This window comes from Prunus dulcis, chromosome 5 (genome assembly GCF_902201215.1).
Source record: "Prunus dulcis chromosome 5, ALMONDv2, whole genome shotgun sequence".
Classification (NCBI taxonomy): Eukaryota; Viridiplantae; Streptophyta; class Magnoliopsida; order Rosales; family Rosaceae; genus Prunus; species Prunus dulcis.
The window spans coordinates 13,799,638-13,820,617 of NC_047654.1; the positions used below are offsets into that span (position 1 = coordinate 13,799,638).

The 20,980-nt window shown below is 38.5% G+C and overlaps 6 protein-coding genes across 7 annotated transcripts; 2 read left to right on the forward strand and 4 right to left on the reverse strand.

Moving 5' to 3' along the window:
- Positions 1-76: 76 nt before the first annotated feature.
- On the reverse strand, positions 77-3,715 carry LOC117628662 (pachytene checkpoint protein 2 homolog). Its single transcript, XM_034361157.1, has 14 exons — positions 3,460-3,715; positions 3,281-3,344; positions 3,055-3,161; positions 2,720-2,787; positions 2,388-2,491; positions 2,200-2,304; positions 2,003-2,092; positions 1,831-1,906; positions 1,658-1,727; positions 1,499-1,569; positions 1,263-1,353; positions 662-789; positions 411-536; positions 77-312 (listed from the first exon to the last, which is right to left on the reverse strand). The coding sequence occupies exons 1-14, from the start codon at positions 3,590-3,592 to the stop codon at positions 172-174; spliced, it is 1,374 nt and encodes a 457-aa protein (XP_034217048.1). The 5' UTR covers positions 3,593-3,715; the 3' UTR covers positions 77-171.
- Positions 3,716-4,692: 977 nt separating this feature from the next.
- LOC117628501 lies at positions 4,693-5,522 on the forward strand. The gene has a single exon (XM_034360975.1). The coding sequence runs from the start codon at positions 4,716-4,718 to the stop codon at positions 5,151-5,153; it is 438 nt and encodes a 145-aa protein (XP_034216866.1). The 5' UTR covers positions 4,693-4,715; the 3' UTR covers positions 5,154-5,522.
- Positions 5,523-7,307: 1,785 nt separating this feature from the next.
- Positions 7,308-9,668, forward strand: LOC117628828 (pentatricopeptide repeat-containing protein At1g08070, chloroplastic-like). The gene has a single exon (XM_034361362.1). It carries the CDS (start codon positions 7,344-7,346, stop codon positions 9,441-9,443), a length of 2,100 nt encoding a protein of 699 aa, XP_034217253.1. The 5' UTR covers positions 7,308-7,343; the 3' UTR covers positions 9,444-9,668.
- A 9-nt stretch (positions 9,669-9,677) lies between these two features.
- On the reverse strand, positions 9,678-13,826 carry LOC117628829 (serine/threonine-protein kinase STY13-like). Its single transcript, XM_034361363.1, has 7 exons — positions 12,961-13,826; positions 12,541-12,681; positions 11,932-12,064; positions 11,583-11,778; positions 10,641-10,765; positions 10,395-10,553; positions 9,678-10,275 (listed from the first exon to the last, which is right to left on the reverse strand). The coding sequence occupies exons 2-7, from the start codon at positions 12,675-12,677 to the stop codon at positions 9,961-9,963; spliced, it is 1,065 nt and encodes a 354-aa protein (XP_034217254.1). The 5' UTR covers positions 12,678-12,681; positions 12,961-13,826; the 3' UTR covers positions 9,678-9,960.
- Positions 13,827-14,227: 401 nt separating this feature from the next.
- On the reverse strand, positions 14,228-18,380 carry LOC117628827 (protein JOKA2). The gene is made up of 7 exons (XM_034361361.1): positions 18,101-18,380; positions 16,261-17,393; positions 16,047-16,170; positions 15,703-15,954; positions 15,390-15,539; positions 14,680-15,237; positions 14,228-14,562 (listed from the first exon to the last, which is right to left on the reverse strand). Exons 1-7 carry the CDS (start codon positions 18,122-18,124, stop codon positions 14,464-14,466), a joined length of 2,340 nt encoding a protein of 779 aa, XP_034217252.1. The 5' UTR covers positions 18,125-18,380; the 3' UTR covers positions 14,228-14,463.
- Positions 18,381-18,883: 503 nt separating this feature from the next.
- LOC117628121 (protein JOKA2-like) lies at positions 18,884-20,961 on the reverse strand. 2 transcript variants are annotated; one of them, XM_034360492.1, is made up of 3 exons: positions 20,595-20,961; positions 19,503-20,113; positions 18,884-19,379 (listed from the first exon to the last, which is right to left on the reverse strand). In XM_034360492.1, exons 1-3 carry the CDS (start codon positions 20,640-20,642, stop codon positions 19,277-19,279), a joined length of 762 nt encoding a protein of 253 aa, XP_034216383.1. In that variant the 5' UTR covers positions 20,643-20,961; the 3' UTR covers positions 18,884-19,276. The 2 variants fall into 2 exon arrangements, with proteins under 2 accessions (XP_034216383.1, XP_034216384.1); XM_034360493.1 differs by having other exon boundaries at positions 19,483-20,113.
- Positions 20,962-20,980: the final 19 nt, after the last annotated feature.

Sequence of the window (20,980 nt, forward strand, 5' to 3'; positions counted from 1 at the left end):
TTCTTTTTTCTTTTTTCCTTTTTTTGGGTACAGATTATATGATAATTTTAACTATAATCTTCATCACAAAGGAAAGGAAGCTGCTAATGCTTGAAAATGAATTAGATTATAAGTCACAGTTTGCAGTAGGCATAAAAATACATTGTTCACAAGATGTGAAAATTAGTCGATTCAGTCAGGTAGCTCAGAACGCTCCCTCCTAGCTGTATCTATCATTGTACTCAAGAATTTGCTTGGGTCACAACCATAAGGACTTGCAAGAGCCGCATGCCCTAGGAATGGAAGCTTTCTTAAAGATCGTCCACTCAATCCCTAACCAAAGTAAAGAAGCAAAATCAACAATCAAATAGCTTTATAAAATAGAAAAAAAAGGGTCTAATTTAGAAGGCATTGAAGAATCAGTTCCTCACCTCACATGCTTCTGCTGTTTCAAGCAATTGTTTACACATGTGTAGTGTTCGGGCATCTTGAACCTCAGGCATATTCAATTTCTCTTTCAAGCTACCGTAGTTAGGAAGCATGAGGCTTTCACAATCCTAAAATTCACAATGTTCATTAGACATGGCTTCAATTTGAAACTTCCCCACATTAGCACTTAATGGAGAAGGTAATATATTAAAGCTTTAACAAATATGGTATCTGAAGACGGCAAGACATGTACTTCAAAATTTGATAAAATTCCTGTTCGTATAAGTTCCTGCAAGCAGGACCTTAGAATTTCATAACGCGCTTGCAGAGTTGGGGGGCCGACATATGCTTTTATATCAGCTCGATCAACAAACGCAATATCTGCAACCCAATAAATGGTAAATACATAAATACTCAGATTCTTAGAGTTTTTCCGCCTTCGACACAGAAAATAAAATATATCATTGGGGAAAGGGCGAGGAGGATAAAAAATGCTCCCAGCAAACAAAAGAAAGAACACCAACAACAAGAAAAAATGAGAATATCATTCAGCTAAAAACTATGATCCCAGAAAATAGGTTGGAAATTAGGGAATGCGGGAATCTGCTTCTGTAGCATACTAATATACAGCAATGCCTATCTATTTTTATAGCTCCTCAGAACCACAGTGGATTGGAGGCTGATGAGAATACTATCATAGGAAAACCACAAATAGGCTAAACCGTTTTATACAGTGAGAAACGTACATAAACTCTTTCCGAGCTACAACTTTCCACTCCAAGTTAAAGATGAAAAATAGCAAGCAAACCCAGGGAAGTTCATTTACCATGTTAGGAAATTGATTACAGGCTTACCAATAGCAGCCGTTATGTTGGATGTTGTCAGAATTATCACATTCGGTGCTGATTTCAACTTGTCCAGCTGAGTTAGCAGCGCATTCACTACCTGGCATGTCATTTTTTAGGTGCTATTTGGACTGGAAAATGAGCTAGTGTGAACCATATCCAAAAAATTTCTCTATGTTCACAATATGTTCAATCAAAAAGCTTAGAAAGTATTCTAGAATAGGAGAAATGTGAGAGCATGGTACCCGAATAGAATCTGAAGGTTCAGAACCAGATAGAGCAGCTTTTCTAGCAGCAGCGAGGCTTTCAACTTCATCTGCAGCATCACCGCATATATATAATCACAACCCAGATGGAAGAAAGATGACCATGAAATCAGAAATCACAGTAAAATTAAATCTCACCAATCAAAACAAATACCAGATTGTTTTCCTCTTCTACCATCTCTTGAATTTTTTGGAAAAGCTTTGCAACCTAAGATTGAAAAATATTTTATACAAACTGCATATACGAAATCCCAACTCTTGTTTACAAAGAGCACAAGCATCTTTTGAGAATTATAATATCAACTACGTACCAATTTGCCACTCTCGGAGAACCATTTACTGAATAAAGAATGTGCATTAACTTCAATCAATTGGCACTGTGGGTATCTGCAATGCATAAAGTAATGAGTCTGGAAATTTACGCACACAGGCTTCCATTTTAGTAATATATAATCGTCTGAACAAAACAATACATCAACAAACCTGGAGTTAAATCGAATAGATAGTTTTTGAGCCAGTGCTTTACATAAAGAGGTTTTTCCAGTGCCTGGAGGTCCATGTAAAAGAACAATGCTGCAAAGGGATAGAAACAATCATATTGGTGTTAAAGAGCAATTCCCCAATAATCATAAAATACAGGCATATGTGTACACAGATGAAATCAACAAACAAGTCCTTACCGATTCCATGACACAAGGAAAGGATTGACACCCTTCTCAGTAAAAAGCAACGCACTAGCTGCATACCGCAGTAACCTTTGCTTGAGACCAGATTCATAAATTAAGCTGGAAAGGTAGAAGACCATGTCACAACATCAGTTGATCTCAACCTACTAATGGGGGAAAAAGTAAATAAGTAGCAAATTAACCTTTCCCACATCCCATCAAATTCCTTCGCAGGAAGAATCCATTCATTAAAGGTAGAAGGTTGTCCATCGCCACTTACGTCCTCACATGCTCCCTCTTCGCTAAGCTGACAAAGCAAATATGAGAAAAAGATCAATACTCGAAACAGATATTGAGTCGCAAAGCAGTTCAGATGTCACGGGCAGTACCAACTCAGACAACCCTTACCACCAGGCACCAAATAAAGCAGAATTCTAAAAGACGATAGTAACAGACTGTTGCTAGTTAAAGATAAATAAACAAAAGCAAACTGATACACCTACTGCCTATGCTATTCATGAGCACTGCAATTCACCTGAAAAACATGCACAACAGGCTTCACTTGCCAGAACAAAAGGATCTCATGGTTCTGCACCCACTCATCTACAAAAATAAACAGTTCAGTAATCAGAAATGGTGAATATCTGAAAACTGCATCATCCTCCTCCTCCTTTATATGGTTAGAAAAGAAATAAAAATAGTGCTGCAGTCAACTTTCCATTTTATCAGATGAAAAAGTTCAGCTGATAAAAAGTTGCAATATTGAGCACAGCTGATCATCAAGTTTACAAAATTTCTTCTCTTTTCCTTCAATATTTTATTAACCTCAGTGATCAAATTCATAGATAAAGAAAAATAAATAAAAAATACCCGTGTCACAAATACAGATTCTTTGCACATTTTCCGTCAGGAACTGATCGTCGGGCGGCACGGGCACAGGTCCATCAGTATAGCTTAAACTCCTCTTTTCAAGCATTCTAAGCATTTAACAAAAAGGAAACCAAAAGAGACGTTAAAACGAACATATAAAACCCAATTAAGATACAACTGAGAATCATTGCTCGAAAGTCAAGATTAATGGAGTTTAGCAGCACACCTCTCAACGGCTGACCGTACATCGTCAATCCGAGCTGTGCTTGAGGGCTTGAGGGAGACTTCAACTGAAACCCACAATCAATTTTCTTTAAAGAAAGTAAATTTACAACTAAATCATCAACACAACCTCAAATTGGAACAATTTGAAACTCAAAATGATGAAGACGAAGTCGAACCGACCTGAAACAAGTACTTTGTCTTGGGGAAGACTAGGAGAAGGAGCTGAGTCTACAGCGATGACGCCGTTTTGGTCCGGAATCACGGTGTCCTGAGGGTTTTGCAGAGAGATCTCCATGGGACTGGGAGCACTCATTTCGGGTTTAGGGTTTGAGAGACTATGAAGCGGAAAGCATCACACAGAGAATCGAGACCAGCTTGGAGGGGATGAGCCAAACCCTAGAGCCCAAAGAGAAATCCGGCAAATTGTTCTTCAAAATGGGCGGGAATATTTTGAAACTTCGTGTCCAGCAATTTATAATATACATTTTCTTTTTCAAATAAATTATATCTTTTTTTATTAGTTTTTTAAGATTTGATTTTTTATTATTTATACTAGTCTCTCCGCAAACGTTTCCGCACCTGCAAGAGGTTTTTTATTTAAAAAAATTTAATTTATTTTAGAATTAAAAAAATAATTGGTAGTTGTGTTTTATAAAAATAGAATTCATTATCTGATTTTTCTTTTAATTTTAATTTTTTTAATATAAAAAAGTGTGAATTTACCATATGAAAAGTGCAAACAACACTATTTGATCTATAATAATTGAAATTCAAATAAAGTTAGAACTCTAATTTTTTTTTCTTTCTTTCTTCAACTTACCCAAAAATGTCTTGACATATTGTGTATTAATGATTTAAAAATGAGTTCCTCGTGTTTTAAACTTGAGTTAGTTTTAAGTATATGTTTTACAATTTTCTGCCTTTCACTTTATATATATAGAAGCACAAGTTAAAAATTCTTAATCACATTACCTTCTTTTTTTATATAAACGAACTCATGTGCATAATGGGAATCACATCCGCTCTAACCAACTTGACCAAGTCCATATCTGCAACATTACTTTCTTTGTAACCATAGATTTATTACGAAGTTAACCTTTTTAATACATAAAAAGGTTTACCTAATTAAATTATTAATTGTTCTTAACCAGTTACATTTGTTTTCAAAATATAGATTTAAAAAAATATAAGAGAGATTTCTTTTCTTTGGTAGCACCATGAATGGAAATGGGGCCTTGCCCAGCCCACTTTGTATCCTTATTTTCCATTTTGTATGTGTTCACCTCACAAGCCCATGAAAGATAAAATCATCATGTCACCAAAAGGATGTGATTTGCCAACTTATCTCACTACTTTCTAATGGTAGCGATGTGAGGCTCTAACTTTCCCAAGATAACATGGCCCATACAAGACTTTGTTAGAGAAGAAAAACAACCATGAAGAAAAAGTTACAGCCTGAGGATGACAGAGAACTTGAAATTCTCAAGGCTGTGGCACAAGCTTGGTACAGCCACTCCAGCGGCTCTAGGCCCACGTCCGAATTTGATGCTCACTGGAGAAATTTCAGAGGCAGATTACCGTCTCGGTTCAAGCTCGAAGCGATGAGAAAGTCTACATCAGCTAGTAATCAGGCTAGTGGTTATGCAGCATGGGACTTTGGGCAGTCACTATGGGATGCTTATGAGATTGTGGCTGTGTCCAAAAGGTTAGAGACTGGGTTATTCGTTGATGAAAATCCATTCAATAAGCTGGATAGTCCGACCCGAGTCATTAGGAGGCGTAGGGAGAGCAAGCACAGCCTCAGAAGTTTGTTTGATAAAATGTCTTCAAGGAGATTTAATGAGGCTGATGTCCCACCTGATAATGATACTTAATTCTGGTCCTTCTGTGAGGTTCTTGTCTCTTTTTTTCTTGGCAGGATTTTCGTTCTTGTTAATGTGAATTGCAGCTCAAGCTTACCTTACCATCGCAATTTTCTTCTAATATAGCAAACAGGGGAATGGGGTGGGGAGAGCTTATACTTGGGTCATTGTGCCTGTAACTTTTTACACCAGAAGTACATTAATAAAAGAAGAGTCTGAATGGACCTTTTTTTTTTGTGTGTGTGTGTGTTTGTTTGTTTGTGTTGTTATGTGCCAGTGTACCTATGCTTAAGAATAATCCTCTTTTGCCTTTTTCCGAATTCCTCCATCTATTCTTTATGGCTTCTTATCTATGTTTTGTGTTTTGATGCTGCTGGTGGTTTGGTGAGATCTGTAGATGATTGATTTTGAAGTGACAAGATATGCAAAACTATATTCAGTTCTACCAGCTTTTATCATTACCTAAATAAGGCTTGGATCAATGCTTTCTTTCGGGGATCAAATACCCTACAAGTTGAGACCTTTGCTTTAGAATCTCTTCAGATGCATAGTCCAATTTGATCTTGAAAATGATAAGTTATTCCCAACATTATTGTGGTGCTGGTCCTGGAACCTGGTAGATGCCCTGCCATGGGCTTCAGATCAGGTGCTCAAAACAAAGATGGCATAAGACATGTGGAAAGCACGATTCGATTCGATATAAACATATTTTCCCCCACATCACGGTCCTCTTGTCATCTGATATTCCAATGAATTGGCTGAACTTAACTACTTTAGGTTGGTAGCTCAAGCCCTATGCTAGCCATACATGTCAATATTGCAGCACTTGGCTGAGGCAGGGCTCAAGCAAGCCAGTTAATTTTTGGTACCTATGACCTATCAAAGAAAACGCTTCTGAAGGGCTCTTGGAGGCCATTTTTCTGCATAACTTGTACCTCTAGTAGTATTAGTATATGTATTGTCGTCCATTCCTTCAACTTCAACAGAAAAAGTTCAAGCAAATGGGAGGCCACATCTCTGATGTTCATACGGCAATTGCTTTGCTGCATTAATAACAAGAGCAGTATACCAGCAGAGGAGTAACCCATCAAAACTATGAACAAGAACAGCAATAACAGCAAATATAACTATAACTTTAACTTGTTTATTTAATAAGTGAAATGCATTTAACTTGACAATGGCATCCTACTAGGAGCCAAGGAACTTCAGCATTTATAAAAGACAGGCACTTTATTTATGTAACTGGTGGTGTAGGGTAGCACACTAGTTTATGAGATACGCCTGCCAGTCATCCATGACCGACGCTCTCCAAAAGCCTTAACGCCCTTTGAAGGTCTTCCACTTGCACAATTCAAATCCCTTGTGGTTGCCCTCGATGAAGCCGTCAGCTTGAACATCGATGGTTTCCTCAAAAACGACGCGGTTCCCATTCTTGTCACTCTGTGTGACTCTCTCAGTCACTTCAACTGAGTTGTGAGCCTCAGGGATGCGCTGCTTTTGCTGGTAACCGCCATAGTCCTCTCTTACACTGGCTTGGTTGTTGAAAAGGGTTTGGCCATAGTGAGGGACTTCAGTGAGAACACTAGGGGCCCTTACGATCCTTTGAACATGAGAATAATAATCCGAGCCATTTTGGCGCTTAGTTGGGTACTCGTAGCTTCTGCTCATTGTTCTGCAATCACAAGTTGAAAGTATTAGGAGCATTAAGCTCCAATTTATAGACAGAAATGTTTTGCTTTTATTCTAAAATGATAAGTGTGGTATCTAATTCTCTATCTTTTTGCCTATATCAAACAGTTGATTCAAGCATATGAATCTAGTAATGCTGGAAGGAGATGAGCCTAAAATTGGATATTTTTTCTTCCTTTCCAAGGTTACATCCTCCAAAGGCATAATATATTAATGGGTATCAAGATCAGTCTCCATCATGATGTTAAATTCACAAACTTTCTCAAAGCTTAGCTGGCCTTCAATACCACACTAGATTTTCACATTAGAATCTTGAAAAATGAGCAATTTTTTATAATGAAGATGTTGGTTTAGTAAATTCTTATTTGAATGTGTGGTCCGAATTCACTCGAAAAACATAACATACCAAGTAAGCTGCAACATCACATTTTTTGCATATACTACTATTATAGCCACACTATTATAGTGACGGTACCATTTAAGAGCTTGACAAAGAACCCAATATTGAACAAAATGGCATTGACAGCCTTTCCTATCTCTCCCGCCAAACCCTTAACTGCCATAACGACCATTCCCCAATTCCCACACAATCCTAAAACCCTAATTCTCCAACAATGCAAAACCACCAGAGACCTCAACCAAGTGCATGCCCACCTGATCAAAACCCGCCTCCTCCTCAACCCCACCATCACCGAAAACTTACTGGAATCTGCCGCCATACTTCTCCCCAATGCCATGGACTATGCTCTATCCATTTTTCACAACCTCGACGAACCCGATACTTTGGTTTATAACATTATGATAAGGAGCCTCACATACAAGCTGTCCCCTCTTGAAGCCTTTCTTTTGTTTAAGAAAATGCAGGAAAGCTCGGCTGAACCCGATGAATTCACTCTTTCTAGTATATTGAAGGCTTGTTCTAAACTAAGAGCATTGAGAGAAGGAGAACAGATTCATGCCCACATTGTGAAATGTGGGTTCAAGTCAAATGGGTTCGTTGAGAACACTTTGATTCATATGTATGCAACTTGTGGGGAACTTGAGGTTGCCCGCCGTGTGTTTGATGGATTGCCAGAAAGGGCTCGTATGGCGTGGAATTCGATGTTAGCGGGTTACATGAAGAACAAGTGTTGGGACGAGGTGGTGAAGCTATTCCATGAAATGTTGAAACTGGGTGTCGGGTTTGACGAGGTTACATTGATTAGTGTTTTGACAGCATGTGGAAGACTGGCCAATTTGGAACTGGGAGAGTGGATTGGTGACTATATAGAGGCAAATAGACTCAAGGGTAACATTGCTTTAGTCACTTCTCTGGTTGATATGTATGCTAAATGCGGTCAGGTAGAGACTGCAAGACGATTCTTTGATCGAATGGATCGAAGAGATGTTGTTGCTTGGAGTGCAATGATTTCTGGTTATAGCCAAGCAAATAGATGCAGGGAGGCGCTTGATCTGTTTCATGACATGCAAAAGGCAAATGTGGATCCCAATGAGGTTACCATGGTTAGTGTTCTTTATTCGTGCGCTGTCCTTGGAGCTTTGAAAACTGGTAAATGGGTTGAGTTTTATATAAAGAAGAAGAAACTGAAGCTCACTGTCAATCTTGGAACTGCACTAATTGATTTCTATGCAAAATGTGGGTGTATAGATAGTTCAGTTGAAGTATTTAATAGGATGCCTTCAACAAACGTCTTCTCCTGGACAGCACTAATTCAAGGTCTTGCTAGTAATGGACAGGGAAAAGGGGCTCTTGAATACTTTCAATTGATGCAGGAGAAGAATATAAAACCAAATAATGTGACTTTCATTGCAGTTCTTTCTGCTTGTAGTCATGCAGGTCTGGTTAATGAGGGTCGAAACCTTTTTACCAGCATGATTAAAGATTTCGGAATTGAACCTAGGATTGAGCACTATGGTTCTATGGTTGATATATTGGGTCGAGCTGGGTTGATAGAAGAGGCATATCAATTCATCAAGAACATGCCTATCCAACCCAATGCAGTTGTTTGGAGGACATTATTGGCTTCATGCAGAGCACATAAAAATGTTGAAATTGGTGAAGAATCATTAAAACACATAATCAGTTTGGAGACCCCTCATAGTGGAGACTACATTCTGCTATCAAATATTTATGCATCAGTAGATAGGCGCGAGGATGCTATGAGGGTGAGAGATCAAATGAGAGAAAAGGGAATAGAGAAGGCTCCGGGATGTAGCCTGATTGAGTTGGATGGAGTGATTTATGAGTTCTTTGCTGAGGACAAAGCATGTCCACACTTGGAGGAGGTTTACAATGCAACTCATGACATGATGAAACGGATTAAGGAAGCTGGTTATGTGCCCTACACAGCAGATGCAAGGCTAGATGCAGAAGAAGATGAGAAGGAAGCTTCAGTATCCCACCACAGTGAGAAGTTGGCCATTGCCTTTGGTCTTATCAGAACACTTCCTGGAACTACACTTAGAATATCTAAAAATCTTAGAGTTTGTACGGACTGCCACAATGCAACAAAGATGATATCAAAGGTATTTAACAGACAAATTGTTGTTAGGGATTGGAAATGCTTCCATCATTTCAAAGAAGGGTCATGTTCCTGCAATGACTATTGGTGAATTCTACAACGTGTCTTGCATTTGAGATGCAGTCTACAGGCGTTTCTAGTGCATCCTTAGTCCCAGCCATGCAATTCGTAAAATGTTTTAAGATATTTTTGAATTAAAGCAAATTTTCCACTTAGTATCATGTAATTCATGTTCATGATATTGATTGAGCCAATTTTTGGGATGCAATTCAAATTGTCAGTTGGGATAAAATTGCGTCCAAAAATTTAAATTCAAGCATCACAATGAAACCCAGCTCCAAACTATTAGCTACTAGATGTTAAAGATATCCAATCGCAGGTAAGATCCTACATGTTGACTAGATCCAGTGGAACATTCAATAGATACAAAGTGGGGAATTCATCTGACAATTGAACTTGATGAACATTGATTTTGATCAGCTTAAACATATACCATGTTAACAAAATGTGCTTAATCGGACTAGATTCTATTGTTTAGGAGCCCTTCGAACATTATTGACCCGAAGGAAGGGCAGAGGTTATAGATCTTCTCATCAACTAATCAGCACTCAATAACACTGGTTAAAGCAGAAGAAAAATCCTTTTGGCTTGTCTTCCATTTCTCCTTTGGGTGTCTCCCCTGAGCCATCGCGTGCTGCCATCAAGGAGCTTGTGCCAGGAGACTCCGGTGGCAAGACAGTGTTCTCAGTGAAAATTCGAGATGGAATTGCAGGTTCAGGAGGAGATATGGTGTAAAGATAATCAAGTAGCATTTGAATTATTTGGCTGAAATTAGGTCGAGCATTTGGGTCCTCCTGCCAGCAGGAAGTTAGGATGATATTCAATTCCTCCGGGAGGTTCTCATCAGCACTAGGCCTCACATTCTGAAATGCAAAATAACCCTTACATCATCAGTAAAACTTAGCAGTACCACAAGCATTTTGGAAAGTAACTAAAATAATTAAGATGGGAAATATCGCATAGATGGGGAAGATATGTTTACTTTAAATGCAGCTGCATATGCTGCCTGGAGATTTGACATGCCTTCAAAAGGCAACTTGTTGTGTAAGAGTTCCCACAAAACGATTGCAAAGCTATAGGCATCCACTTTATGGTTGTAATGCTTTCCCTCTCCCTGCCTTAATGTAACAGTACTGTACAGCTGCAAACAAATAGGTAAAGCAACTCAAATAAGCCGGTGATTTTATGCATGACGATACACAAGAGAGCTGGGGAAGGAGTGCAGTACCTCTGGAGCCATCCAACGGTATGTCCCAGTTTCTGCAGTCATCATCTCTGTTAATGACTCTTCTCTTGCTAACCCAAAATCTGCTAATTTAACTGTTTTGTGGTCTGCAGTCAAGAGTAGGTTCTCTGCACCATAAAAAATGTAAAGAATAAATAAGCAAATGAGTAAAAAGGTATCGCACAGGAAACTTTACACTTTCAAAACACAGCAACTAATTCAGCCAACCTCATCAATGCATTAACTAATACCAATGGCAGACCAGTCATTACTTCGAAAAAGAAAAACAAGAAAATAATAGTATAAGTGTGAGATATTTCTAACTGAACCCATCTTCATTAAGTAGCTAACTATATATATTTTCCCAATAAATACAAATAATGCACAAATGCACACTTTGAAATGTAACAAATGGTTCACCCATCCACATCAATGCATTAAATCATGCTATATACAAAGAAATCATTCAACAAACAGAAACTATCTTGTTTGAAGGGGCATCTTCCTAAAGTATAATGCAGTCAAAACTGGCAACTTAAATAGAAGACTATAACATTTCAGAAAGGAAAACCCAGCTGAAGGTATCACCAGCAGTGACGAAATTTTTCGTGGTAATGCAAACAAGGACAAGAGTTATTAATAATTTAATACGAAAAGAAAGTTGGGTGATTGAGCAGTTATGGCAGACATAAGTCAGAAGATATTGATTACGTACAAAATAAATATGATAATACAGAGTCATCAGAATTGGTCAGTCATTATTAGAGAAAATTACAAGACAAGAATAAGAAAAATGTAAACAGAGAATTACATCGCAACTTCAGAATAAAGAACTTATCTATAGAATGTGATCCAATTCTGATACAGTTTGTGAATCTAAACCTTCTGAAACCTAATCACACCTATTGAATTCAAAGGAGTTAAAACTGGGAAGGGAAAAGTTACCAGGCTTCAAATCACGGTGTATGATCCCATGAGAGTGCAAGCACTCCATTGAACGAGCAATATCGAGTGCAAAACCAACAGCAACCCGTATGTCCAAGCACCTTGGCCGCATGTTCAGACAATATTTACGCAATGTACCTCCCAGTAAAAGCTCAGTAACGATCACCATTACTGGCTCCTTGCAGGCACCAATAAACTGTTGAGAGGCAAGGTAGTTTTATTTATGTTGACACACAACAATTTGATATTTATGACTACATAATCTGACTATTGTCACCAGTCACCACAATGATTTACAAACTATAGAACTTAGGCAAATGACCACCAAAATTTTCAAATTAAATCCAACCTTCACTAAATTTTTATGTTGAACTCTAGACAACATTGCAACCTCTCTGGCAAACCGTCCTTCTCTCTTGGCGATCTCCTCCGGAGTTTCTCCTCTATGAACAACTTTAATTGCAACAGTCTGGTTTTTGTATCTGATTGGAATCCAAAAAGCCGAAATATAATGGAGTGAGATAACTGCAGCATAACAGGACGCAAAATTGAACTACAATTACTTGCAATCTAATTGCTTAAAAACTCATTTTTTGAGCTCAAACCAAATTCATCGGCAACTACTGAGGTACAATGCAGTGAGAACTTAACCGTTTCTAGGATCCTACCGGAATAGATTACATGTTCAGCAGAACCCCAAATATAGCTGATGCAAACACAAAAAAGAAAAATGCAGAAAATATATGACTATTCCCAGCAAAGAACTTAATGGTTTGTCGAATCTAAAGAAAGATGGCCCAAAAACTTGCAAATCTAAACAGTATTTTTCTCAACTAATAGAAATGGCAAGCCGCAGAAATGGCATTGCCCAAAATCAAGACACACAAGGTTTTCGCTTATGCAAACCAAACAATTGAAGTGAGAAAAATCGAAACTTAAGTAAAGCTACACAACTTACTTGCCCTCATACACTTTGGCATGAGCTCCCTCTCCAATTCTTGGCCCAACGAACAGATGCTTAGGATCAATCAGCCATTTTGCATCCAATCTGAACTCATCAGCATCAGCTGAGTAAAACCTACTCCCAGATTCCATCTTTCTATACAAGGAAATAATTCAACATCAAAATCTAGGAATGAACTCTAGCACCCATCATCCATGTCATAGCAAAATCATATATGTTCAGAACCCAAAAGGGAAAGGTTTGAAAAGATCATTGATTAAAGCTGTGGATGGATAAGCTGACATGAAAGAGAGAAACTAAACAAGACATGTTGTGCAGCAGAGCGGGTTGCAGTGTGTGTTGTGCCTGCTAAACACATCTCAAGAATAAAAGGCCCAGAGCTCAAAACTCAAAGGAGGTACTGGATAAACTTACATGTCCTTAGAGGAGGCAAAAGCATGGAACCCCACATGTTCTACCAGAGAGAGATTGTGACAGCAGACCCCAAAACAAAAGCTCAATGCCCAAAGAGATTTTTCTTGAAAACTTTTATGGGGAAAAGAGAAAGATCCCTCAGAAAGGCAAACCAGGAAAGGGAACCAATAAGCAAGCTCTTCCCAGTGAAGAACTAGAGTAGTTACATTAAAATTCCATGGCCATCATTGAGATTAATTAAATGGGTTTGATGGGTTTATAAGTTTAATTAATCTCCGAGGGCACAGAACTTCAGTCTTGATCTGCAGACGGAATCATGGAAGGGGATTGAGTCTATGTTTCAACTTTTAAGAATTTGGAGAGAGAGAGAGAGAGAGGGAGGGAGAGGGAGAGGGAGAGAGTAATGAATATTGTAGTTTAAGTCTGTGGGAGCCATCCAATAAACTAATCAAGAGCACATGGAAACTGATCTTGCCAACATGGGGGGTAAACTTGTAAAGGCACTGAATAAGAAGACTAGAAGAGCCTGGACTGGACTACCTCTGGTCTACTTGTACTTCACTTCAATGGAAGATAGGCTTTGACTGAAACAAAGATGATATAGGAATTCATTAGGCTTTGACACCAACCATTTTGTACCACATTGTGATGGAAATCTAAGAAGAACAAAACCATAATTGGGATTTGCATATGCCTTTAACTTTGAAGATGGTCTAATTATGATGCATTTACAAGTTTAGCACATCAAACCCAAAATCCACCATCAACTGTTACTATTGGTGAAGGCATTTCAATGTTTTTTTTAACTACAAACGGTAGTCTAAACTACAGGGAATGAAGATTTCACACACAAAACTAAAATATCATAGGAGTTAAAATATGAGACATCTTATCTGTCAGTGCTCTTTTTCACTGTGCTAGACCCGTTGCCAGCCGTTTCAGCGTTGATGCATTTCACTATTGGACAAATCATTATATGTCTTCCACCTCACAAAGGGGAGGGAAAACTGTGGCAGCTAATGCTGCTGAGGGGTGGGGGCAGTTAAAAAGATGAGAGGCAATCGGTGGTAAAGAAGAGGAGAGAGAGATGTTGCAACATCGACTATAAAAAGAGAAAAAGGATAAGTTGCTTCAACCGTTCAAATTGCCGTGCAAGACTGGTAAGTTCCAGAATGCACACGAGACGGCTCAGAGACGAGACCCTTTAATTGCCCAATCAAACTATAAATAAAATTTCGACAAAAAAATAAACCTATAAATAAATAAATAAATAAAAATGATAGGCAACATCCATAAATATAGTAAATTTAAATCCATAACTTAGATATCAGTATAAATACTAAATACATGATTACATACTAAGCAAAAGATGCACATGGTCCAAAGCAAAGCAGCACATCGCATGGCAAATGCCAGTCCATTATTTCTGATATATATATATATATATATATGTACTATTTATAATAACAAGACTTATTATTATTAGTAGTAGTTGTCTTTCATCTAAAGCTTCTCCCCATTGATGAGATCCATAACCACACGCTTTATGCTCCCATTGTTCTTCACAAGCAGCTTCTTGTTCATTTCCGCATCACAAAAGCCCTGCACAAAAGCGATCACTTTTCAGAACTTATGGCTCTGAAAGTCTCACATACACCAAAAACTATAAAGAGAGACCAAATGTCCAATACTTCATCATGCTTGGCTTGGACAACTTACCATTTCCTGCAGCTCTTCAAGGATAGGATCCCAGTCAGCAACGTCACAGAGGTCATCCACAGACTGCTCCAGGTTGTACTCATTCCTACGCAGAATCTCCTTGTTCAAATTGACCTGCTTAAACCCCATCTCCTCAAGCTCCTTTAGGAGGGTGTCTTCCATGCCAGTATTTGAACTGGTCCCTTTAGATGATGTTGGTGCATTGACGACAGGTGCCGATTTGGGGGAGGGTGGTGCTGATTCAAAGATATCAACAGTCGGATACGACACAGTTGAATTCTGCGGCTCAGTAGGTGCTGAACCGCTGTGGCCAACCAGCAAGTTATCATTTATAGGGAAGTGGAGCTCCTGGTCATTTTCAGGCTGTTGATGAGGCATGAGCTTCACTGGCTCCTTAACTGAGCTGGAGCCAGAGGGCTCAATAAAGTCATTTCCAGAAGCTGGTTTAAGGTTGACATCTATTTTTTCAGGTTCTTTAGAACCACAAATCTCAGGAGGAAGATTCAGGTTCAAACCTTGAAAGCTCCCAAAGAATGAATCCTTCAAGGAAGCATCAACCTGCACAGGAGGCCAAAAGATAGGTAAATTTGTCCAACTACTATGGGCCTCAGACGTAAAGTTACTCTGGGAAGCATCTGCCAGAATGGATAATTAAAGTGAAAGTCATCAAAAGGATGACAATCATATCTGATTTGTAATGAGGAAAATACCTGGATAAGAACCCAAACACGTTGCCCAAACTTTTGTCCAGATGGAGATGCCATCCTCCAATACGAGATGTATCTACCAGGTGACTCAGGTGCAGTAAAATCAACAGCAACGTCAAGTTCATAGTCAGCAGACACACCATGAGAAGGAATCTGAAAAGAATCAAAATATTTTAACAAAAAACACAAAACAAAGAATTGAAATGGAAGTGGACGAAAATTAGCATGTAAAAGTCAAGAAATATGGAAAGGAAATAAATAAGAAACTAATATACATTACTCAAGCAATTCCAGAAAACTGTCAAAGTTATGCTACCTCTATCTCAACTGAATCTGATTTGCTAAATCTGTCTCCCCCAATCCACATGAGTTGTGTTCCTTGAGGCCAGATCAAACCACCAGTGTTGCGCATCCGCCATATTTTGGTAAATGGAGTAGATGGGGCTATTAAGGTACCATCCATCACGTTGACATCCAATACGAAGCGGCTGTCAAGCTTAGGACGGCCTGATTTCATAGTACAACCTCTCAAGATTTTTGGCAATACTGGAGGACCAACCCATGGAGGCTGTCATTGAAGATAAAAAGAAAAGGTCAAATTCATGATAAAAATAACAATGGTATAAAAAGCAGAAGATAACATCTTAGGAATCTACACACTTGCTCATACAACCCCTTGAAGGGCCGTGGATGCCGATACGACACAGGGTGGTCAATTCTAATGTAATCACTCGAATTACCCATACTTGAATAACAGATACGGCAGAGGTCATAATCTTCTTTCCTGCAGAATGCAAACCAGAAATAACATCAATTATGAGAAATCAATAATGTTTCGTTACCATCAGAGATATAATTAGTTTTTCATCCTTACACTACGGACTTGAACCGAGGACCAATTATTGGATGACAACCACATCCATCACAGCGAACTCCTGTGTGGAACATGCCACCCATTGCTTCAGAGTGATTCCTTTTAAAAGGAATTCGTCGACATACAGCAGGATTGGCTGACTGGTTTGCAATTGCAGTCCCCGTAAATGGACATTCGTTGAAATGATTACTGCTCATATCATTAATCACACTTTCTGGGATAGCGGAACTTGTAGACGCACCACAACCAAGAGACTTCTCAAAATTTTTCTGTGGAAGGTAAAAAAGACTGTTAAACTCCTTAGTCTCCTTCCTGTCATCACTAGTGTGAAGACTTGATCCCACTGGTGCACAATTCACTGGTGCAGGTCCAGATGGATTAAAATCGGTAGGAAGGGAATTGAGATCAACAGTAGCATGGCAAGGTGGAACTGACAACCCCACATCCTTACTCACATTCACAGCGCCCATTGCCTGACTTTTATTGGAGCTTGATTCCTCAAATGCTGACTTCAGGATGGGTCCTGACTTGCCATCATCCTTCACATCATTTAAATTAGCGGCAGCTGAAGGAGCCATAGGGATCTTCGAGAAACCACTCTGTGTGGCTGAATCTCCACCGACCGGAACTTGGGAATCTGGAATCAAGTAGGATATCCCCATGTTTGAAAAGCGGTCAACAAGGTCTGCAAGTACTGGACTAGGGGATTCGGCCTGTGAAGCCAACTCAAGGTGCAACTTAGAAACAAATTCACGAAGCGGCTCTGGCAAGGACTTCAAAACTTGAGCAGCGCCAGTTTTGAAATTTAGGATTGGAGATGTGCCTTTGGGAGACCTTAATGGAGTAGAACTTCCACTTGATTTGGCATATGACTTGCCAGCTTTGTCATTGTTCATATGTACATCAATTCTCAAGAACTTCAACTGCTGCCTCATTGCATCACGCAGATCATCATCATCAACAAGAGTTACTATATCTCCATCTTCATCAATGTACGTCATAGCGATGTCAGCATCAGGATGGAAATTGAAAAGACTGAAGATTTTCACTCGCAGTCCACCCATGTCAAGATCCAGTTGGTCGTTCTCATCGACACGAGCATTGAAACGCCTCAGTGTATCCCCATACTTAACCTTCAAAACATCCAGTGACATGTTAGTACATTCAAAAGTAACCAAATAACCACAAAATGTAATTTGGTGGCATCATATGCTTTCAACTCATTTACGACAGTAACAAACAGTTAGCTATACAACATCCCAATATTTGGCTAGAACATTTTTAAAATTTTGAAAACAAAACATTTATCATCCGTTAAGGGCGTCCGGTAATTGTATAACATGATGTCATCATCTAGCGTGGAAAAAGACTCGATGCTTAGCTATTACCATGATGACACAAAAGGAAATCAAAATTGACCATAGACTATGAAAACACTAATAAACTTTCCTAAATTCAAACCATCTACAATCAAACCAATTGAGATAAGCTTAACAAAAACTGCCACCATTGAGCCCCATCTATGGTTGGCCAGTTAGCGGTCCGATCATTCAGAAAACGAACAATTTTCCCAGAAATGAAGAAAACAGTCAATCTAATAAAGCTACCAAGATTCAGAAAACTCAATATTCGAAATCATAATTTGATCCACCCTCTCCAATTAGGAAAAACAAACACAGATTCTTCAATCTATAGCCCCGTTCCATCCCCGAGTTCAGTTCCATGTCAAATTTAAATTCCACTGCCTTCCCCCAGACATTTCATGTCAACGAAAAAGAGCAAAAATAAATCCAGTAGGCAAAAAATCAAATTATATCATAAAAGTTACTAAAAATCGTACCTTGATAACCATGGTTGACGCCATAGCTCCAGAAACAAGCAGAGAACAAGTGTTCTGCAAATCCAATCTAAAAGTAAAATCCTAACCCTAACCCTAGATGATATAGAACCGTTGAGAACGAGAAAATCGTAGGTTATATCGGAGCCCAAGCGTACCCGTCAGCCGCTATTACCGCCTCTCTTTCTCTCTCTACCTCCTCTGCAAAACGAAAGCATTGATACGCTGTGTATTTATAAATCACTTTAGCTTAGCGAATAAGAAAATTAGACCGACTTTTGGCTTTCTTCTCGCCAAAGATAGTTGCGGATTTATTAAGGAGCGGAAATACTCTGCTGGTTACGAGACCATCGTAAATATCTGGAACCTCATACGTGGATTTATAGCACTAATTGCTGTTTAATTTGTTTTTCCAGACGCCACATGTATTGATGTAGCTTTTCTTTTTTCTTTTTTCTTTTTTGTTGGTCTTGGAATGTAGCTTTTCTTTTTCTCCTTTAAATTTCACCTATGCGTGTACTTCTATTGGAGGGAAAATTCTTGGGTGTGAGGTTTAATTGTTGTATTGTGTTACTAATTTACGTGTGATATAATATGGGTTGATATTATATCAAGGTATAATATTAATATATAAAATACATGTTATATATAATGTAAGTGAACTGTAACACCATATATCAAGCACGAGATAATGAAAATGAGATGAGAGAATAATGATGTTGACTTTGTATATATTTTTCCTTTTTGGATAATTTGAGAGTCTAATGTAGAAGTTGTAGGGTAAAACACTTCCTCATCACAGTTTGATTTGAACACACTTCTTTTTTGTATTTTACAAAACTGTAATAATATAATAACAAACCTCGACCAAAAGTTTATTCCAATGGTTACAGAACATCTAATTGGAAGCCAGCATGTAATTTCAAAGCCACACAATGCACAAAAATTTGCAAGGGCAACTCCACAGAGAAAAAGAAAATCAACTCATATGAGAGAGAGAGAGAGAGAGAGAGAGAGAGAGAGAGAGAGAAGAAAAAAAACTATCTTATTCCAACCAATCAGCTTCCTTAACACCTTGTGATCCTTTGGCCATCAGACTCAAAATTGCTGCACTAGCCAAAGCAACAAGGCCTCTTTTTATGAGCACAACCCTGACCAAGCACAATGTGGTCAATTTGCTCAAACATCTCCTTTTGGAGACACAGGGAGGTCAATCCTAATGTAATCAGTCACATTACCCCGACTCGTAACACAGATTCGACAGAGGCTATAATCTTCAATCCTGCAGAAAACAAACCAGCAAAAAAAAAAGGCATCAGTAAAAGAGTTCAACCATGTAACCATGTTCCATCAGCAGCTTATTGACAATTTGATCAGAGACATACACAATAAGTTCCTTCCTTACACTATCGACTTGAACCGGGATCCAAGTATTGGATTGCAACCACAGATGCTGCAGCGAAAACCCGTGTGGCACATCATACCACCCACTACGGCTTCAGATTCAAGACATGCCACAGTTGGAATAAAAGGGTGATTATAATGTGGAGGAGCATTGCTTCTGCTCATATCTTCATTATGATTTGGAGGAGAATCAGAACTTGTGCTAGTAGCCTTGTTGGTCTCCCCAGAATCAGCAAGGAGATCAAGATCATCAAAATAATCAGGGTAAGGTTGAACCACCATCTCCATATCACTTGTCACATTAGCAGCATCCTTCCCTTGACTTTTACTTCTTTTGGAGCTTGAATATTTACCAACATCTTTGTCATCATTCATCAGTACATCAATTCTAAAGGACTTAAGATGCTGCCTCATCGCATCTCGCAGATCATCATCGTCCACAAGAGTTACTACATCCCTGTCTTCATCGATATATGTTAGAGTAATGTCAGCACCAGGTGGGAGGTGAAAAAGACCGCAAATTTTTTCCCTCAATCCAGCCATGTTAAGATCAAGTTCACCATTCTTATCAACACGAGCTTCGAAATACCTCAGTTTGTCCCCAAGTTTAACCTTTAGCACAACCAGCTACTTGTTAGAAACATTCAAAAGCAACCAAATAAATACATAACACAATTTGAAAGATCAAAACTTCTGACTGATTCAATATGACCAACAAAACTTGTACAAATGGAAAACAAAATCAAATCTGTCTCCAATTTCTGTAAGTGCAAACAATTTCTTTTCCAAATTTGACCCATCTCTAACCAAAAACTAATCAGATTTAGTCAGATCAACCCTTTTCACCATTGAACCTCATGTAAGGCCAGTAACGATCAAACTTTTCAAAAAGATGAAGTCTTTCCCAGAAATTATCAAAATTATCAATCTGGAATGCCAAGGATCAAAATTCCATATTCAAATTTATCAATCTATAAACTCAATTCTACGTCAAATTTTACAAATTCTCATCTCTTTCCCAAACTTCTCTCAAAAATCAGTCAAACCATAACAAACCCTACTTGAAACTAAATAAATTAGATTAAATTCTTACCTTGGAAGTTCCAAAATATCGCACCTTGATAACTGTGGTGGACGCCATAGCTCCACCATAACAAGGTAACAGATAGATAATGAAGAAACGAAAACATTGAAGTTGAAGAAAATAAATCAGACTATAAAGATTTCTAAGTCTTTGAGCCCTTGACTTTTAAAAACTTTACTTTTCGTGGATTGTTCACATAGGGCGGCAAAAGAATATTATGAGAAAATATATGGGATATCATTGGCGTCAACTTTTTCTCTTTTTGTATACAATTGGCGGCAAAAAAGATGTAACATACTTTGGATTATTTATTGGTAACACTTTTTATTATTTAAATTAACAATTAGGTCACTAATGAGGGTTGGTTGAATTGATAAGGATCGTTCTCTTCCATA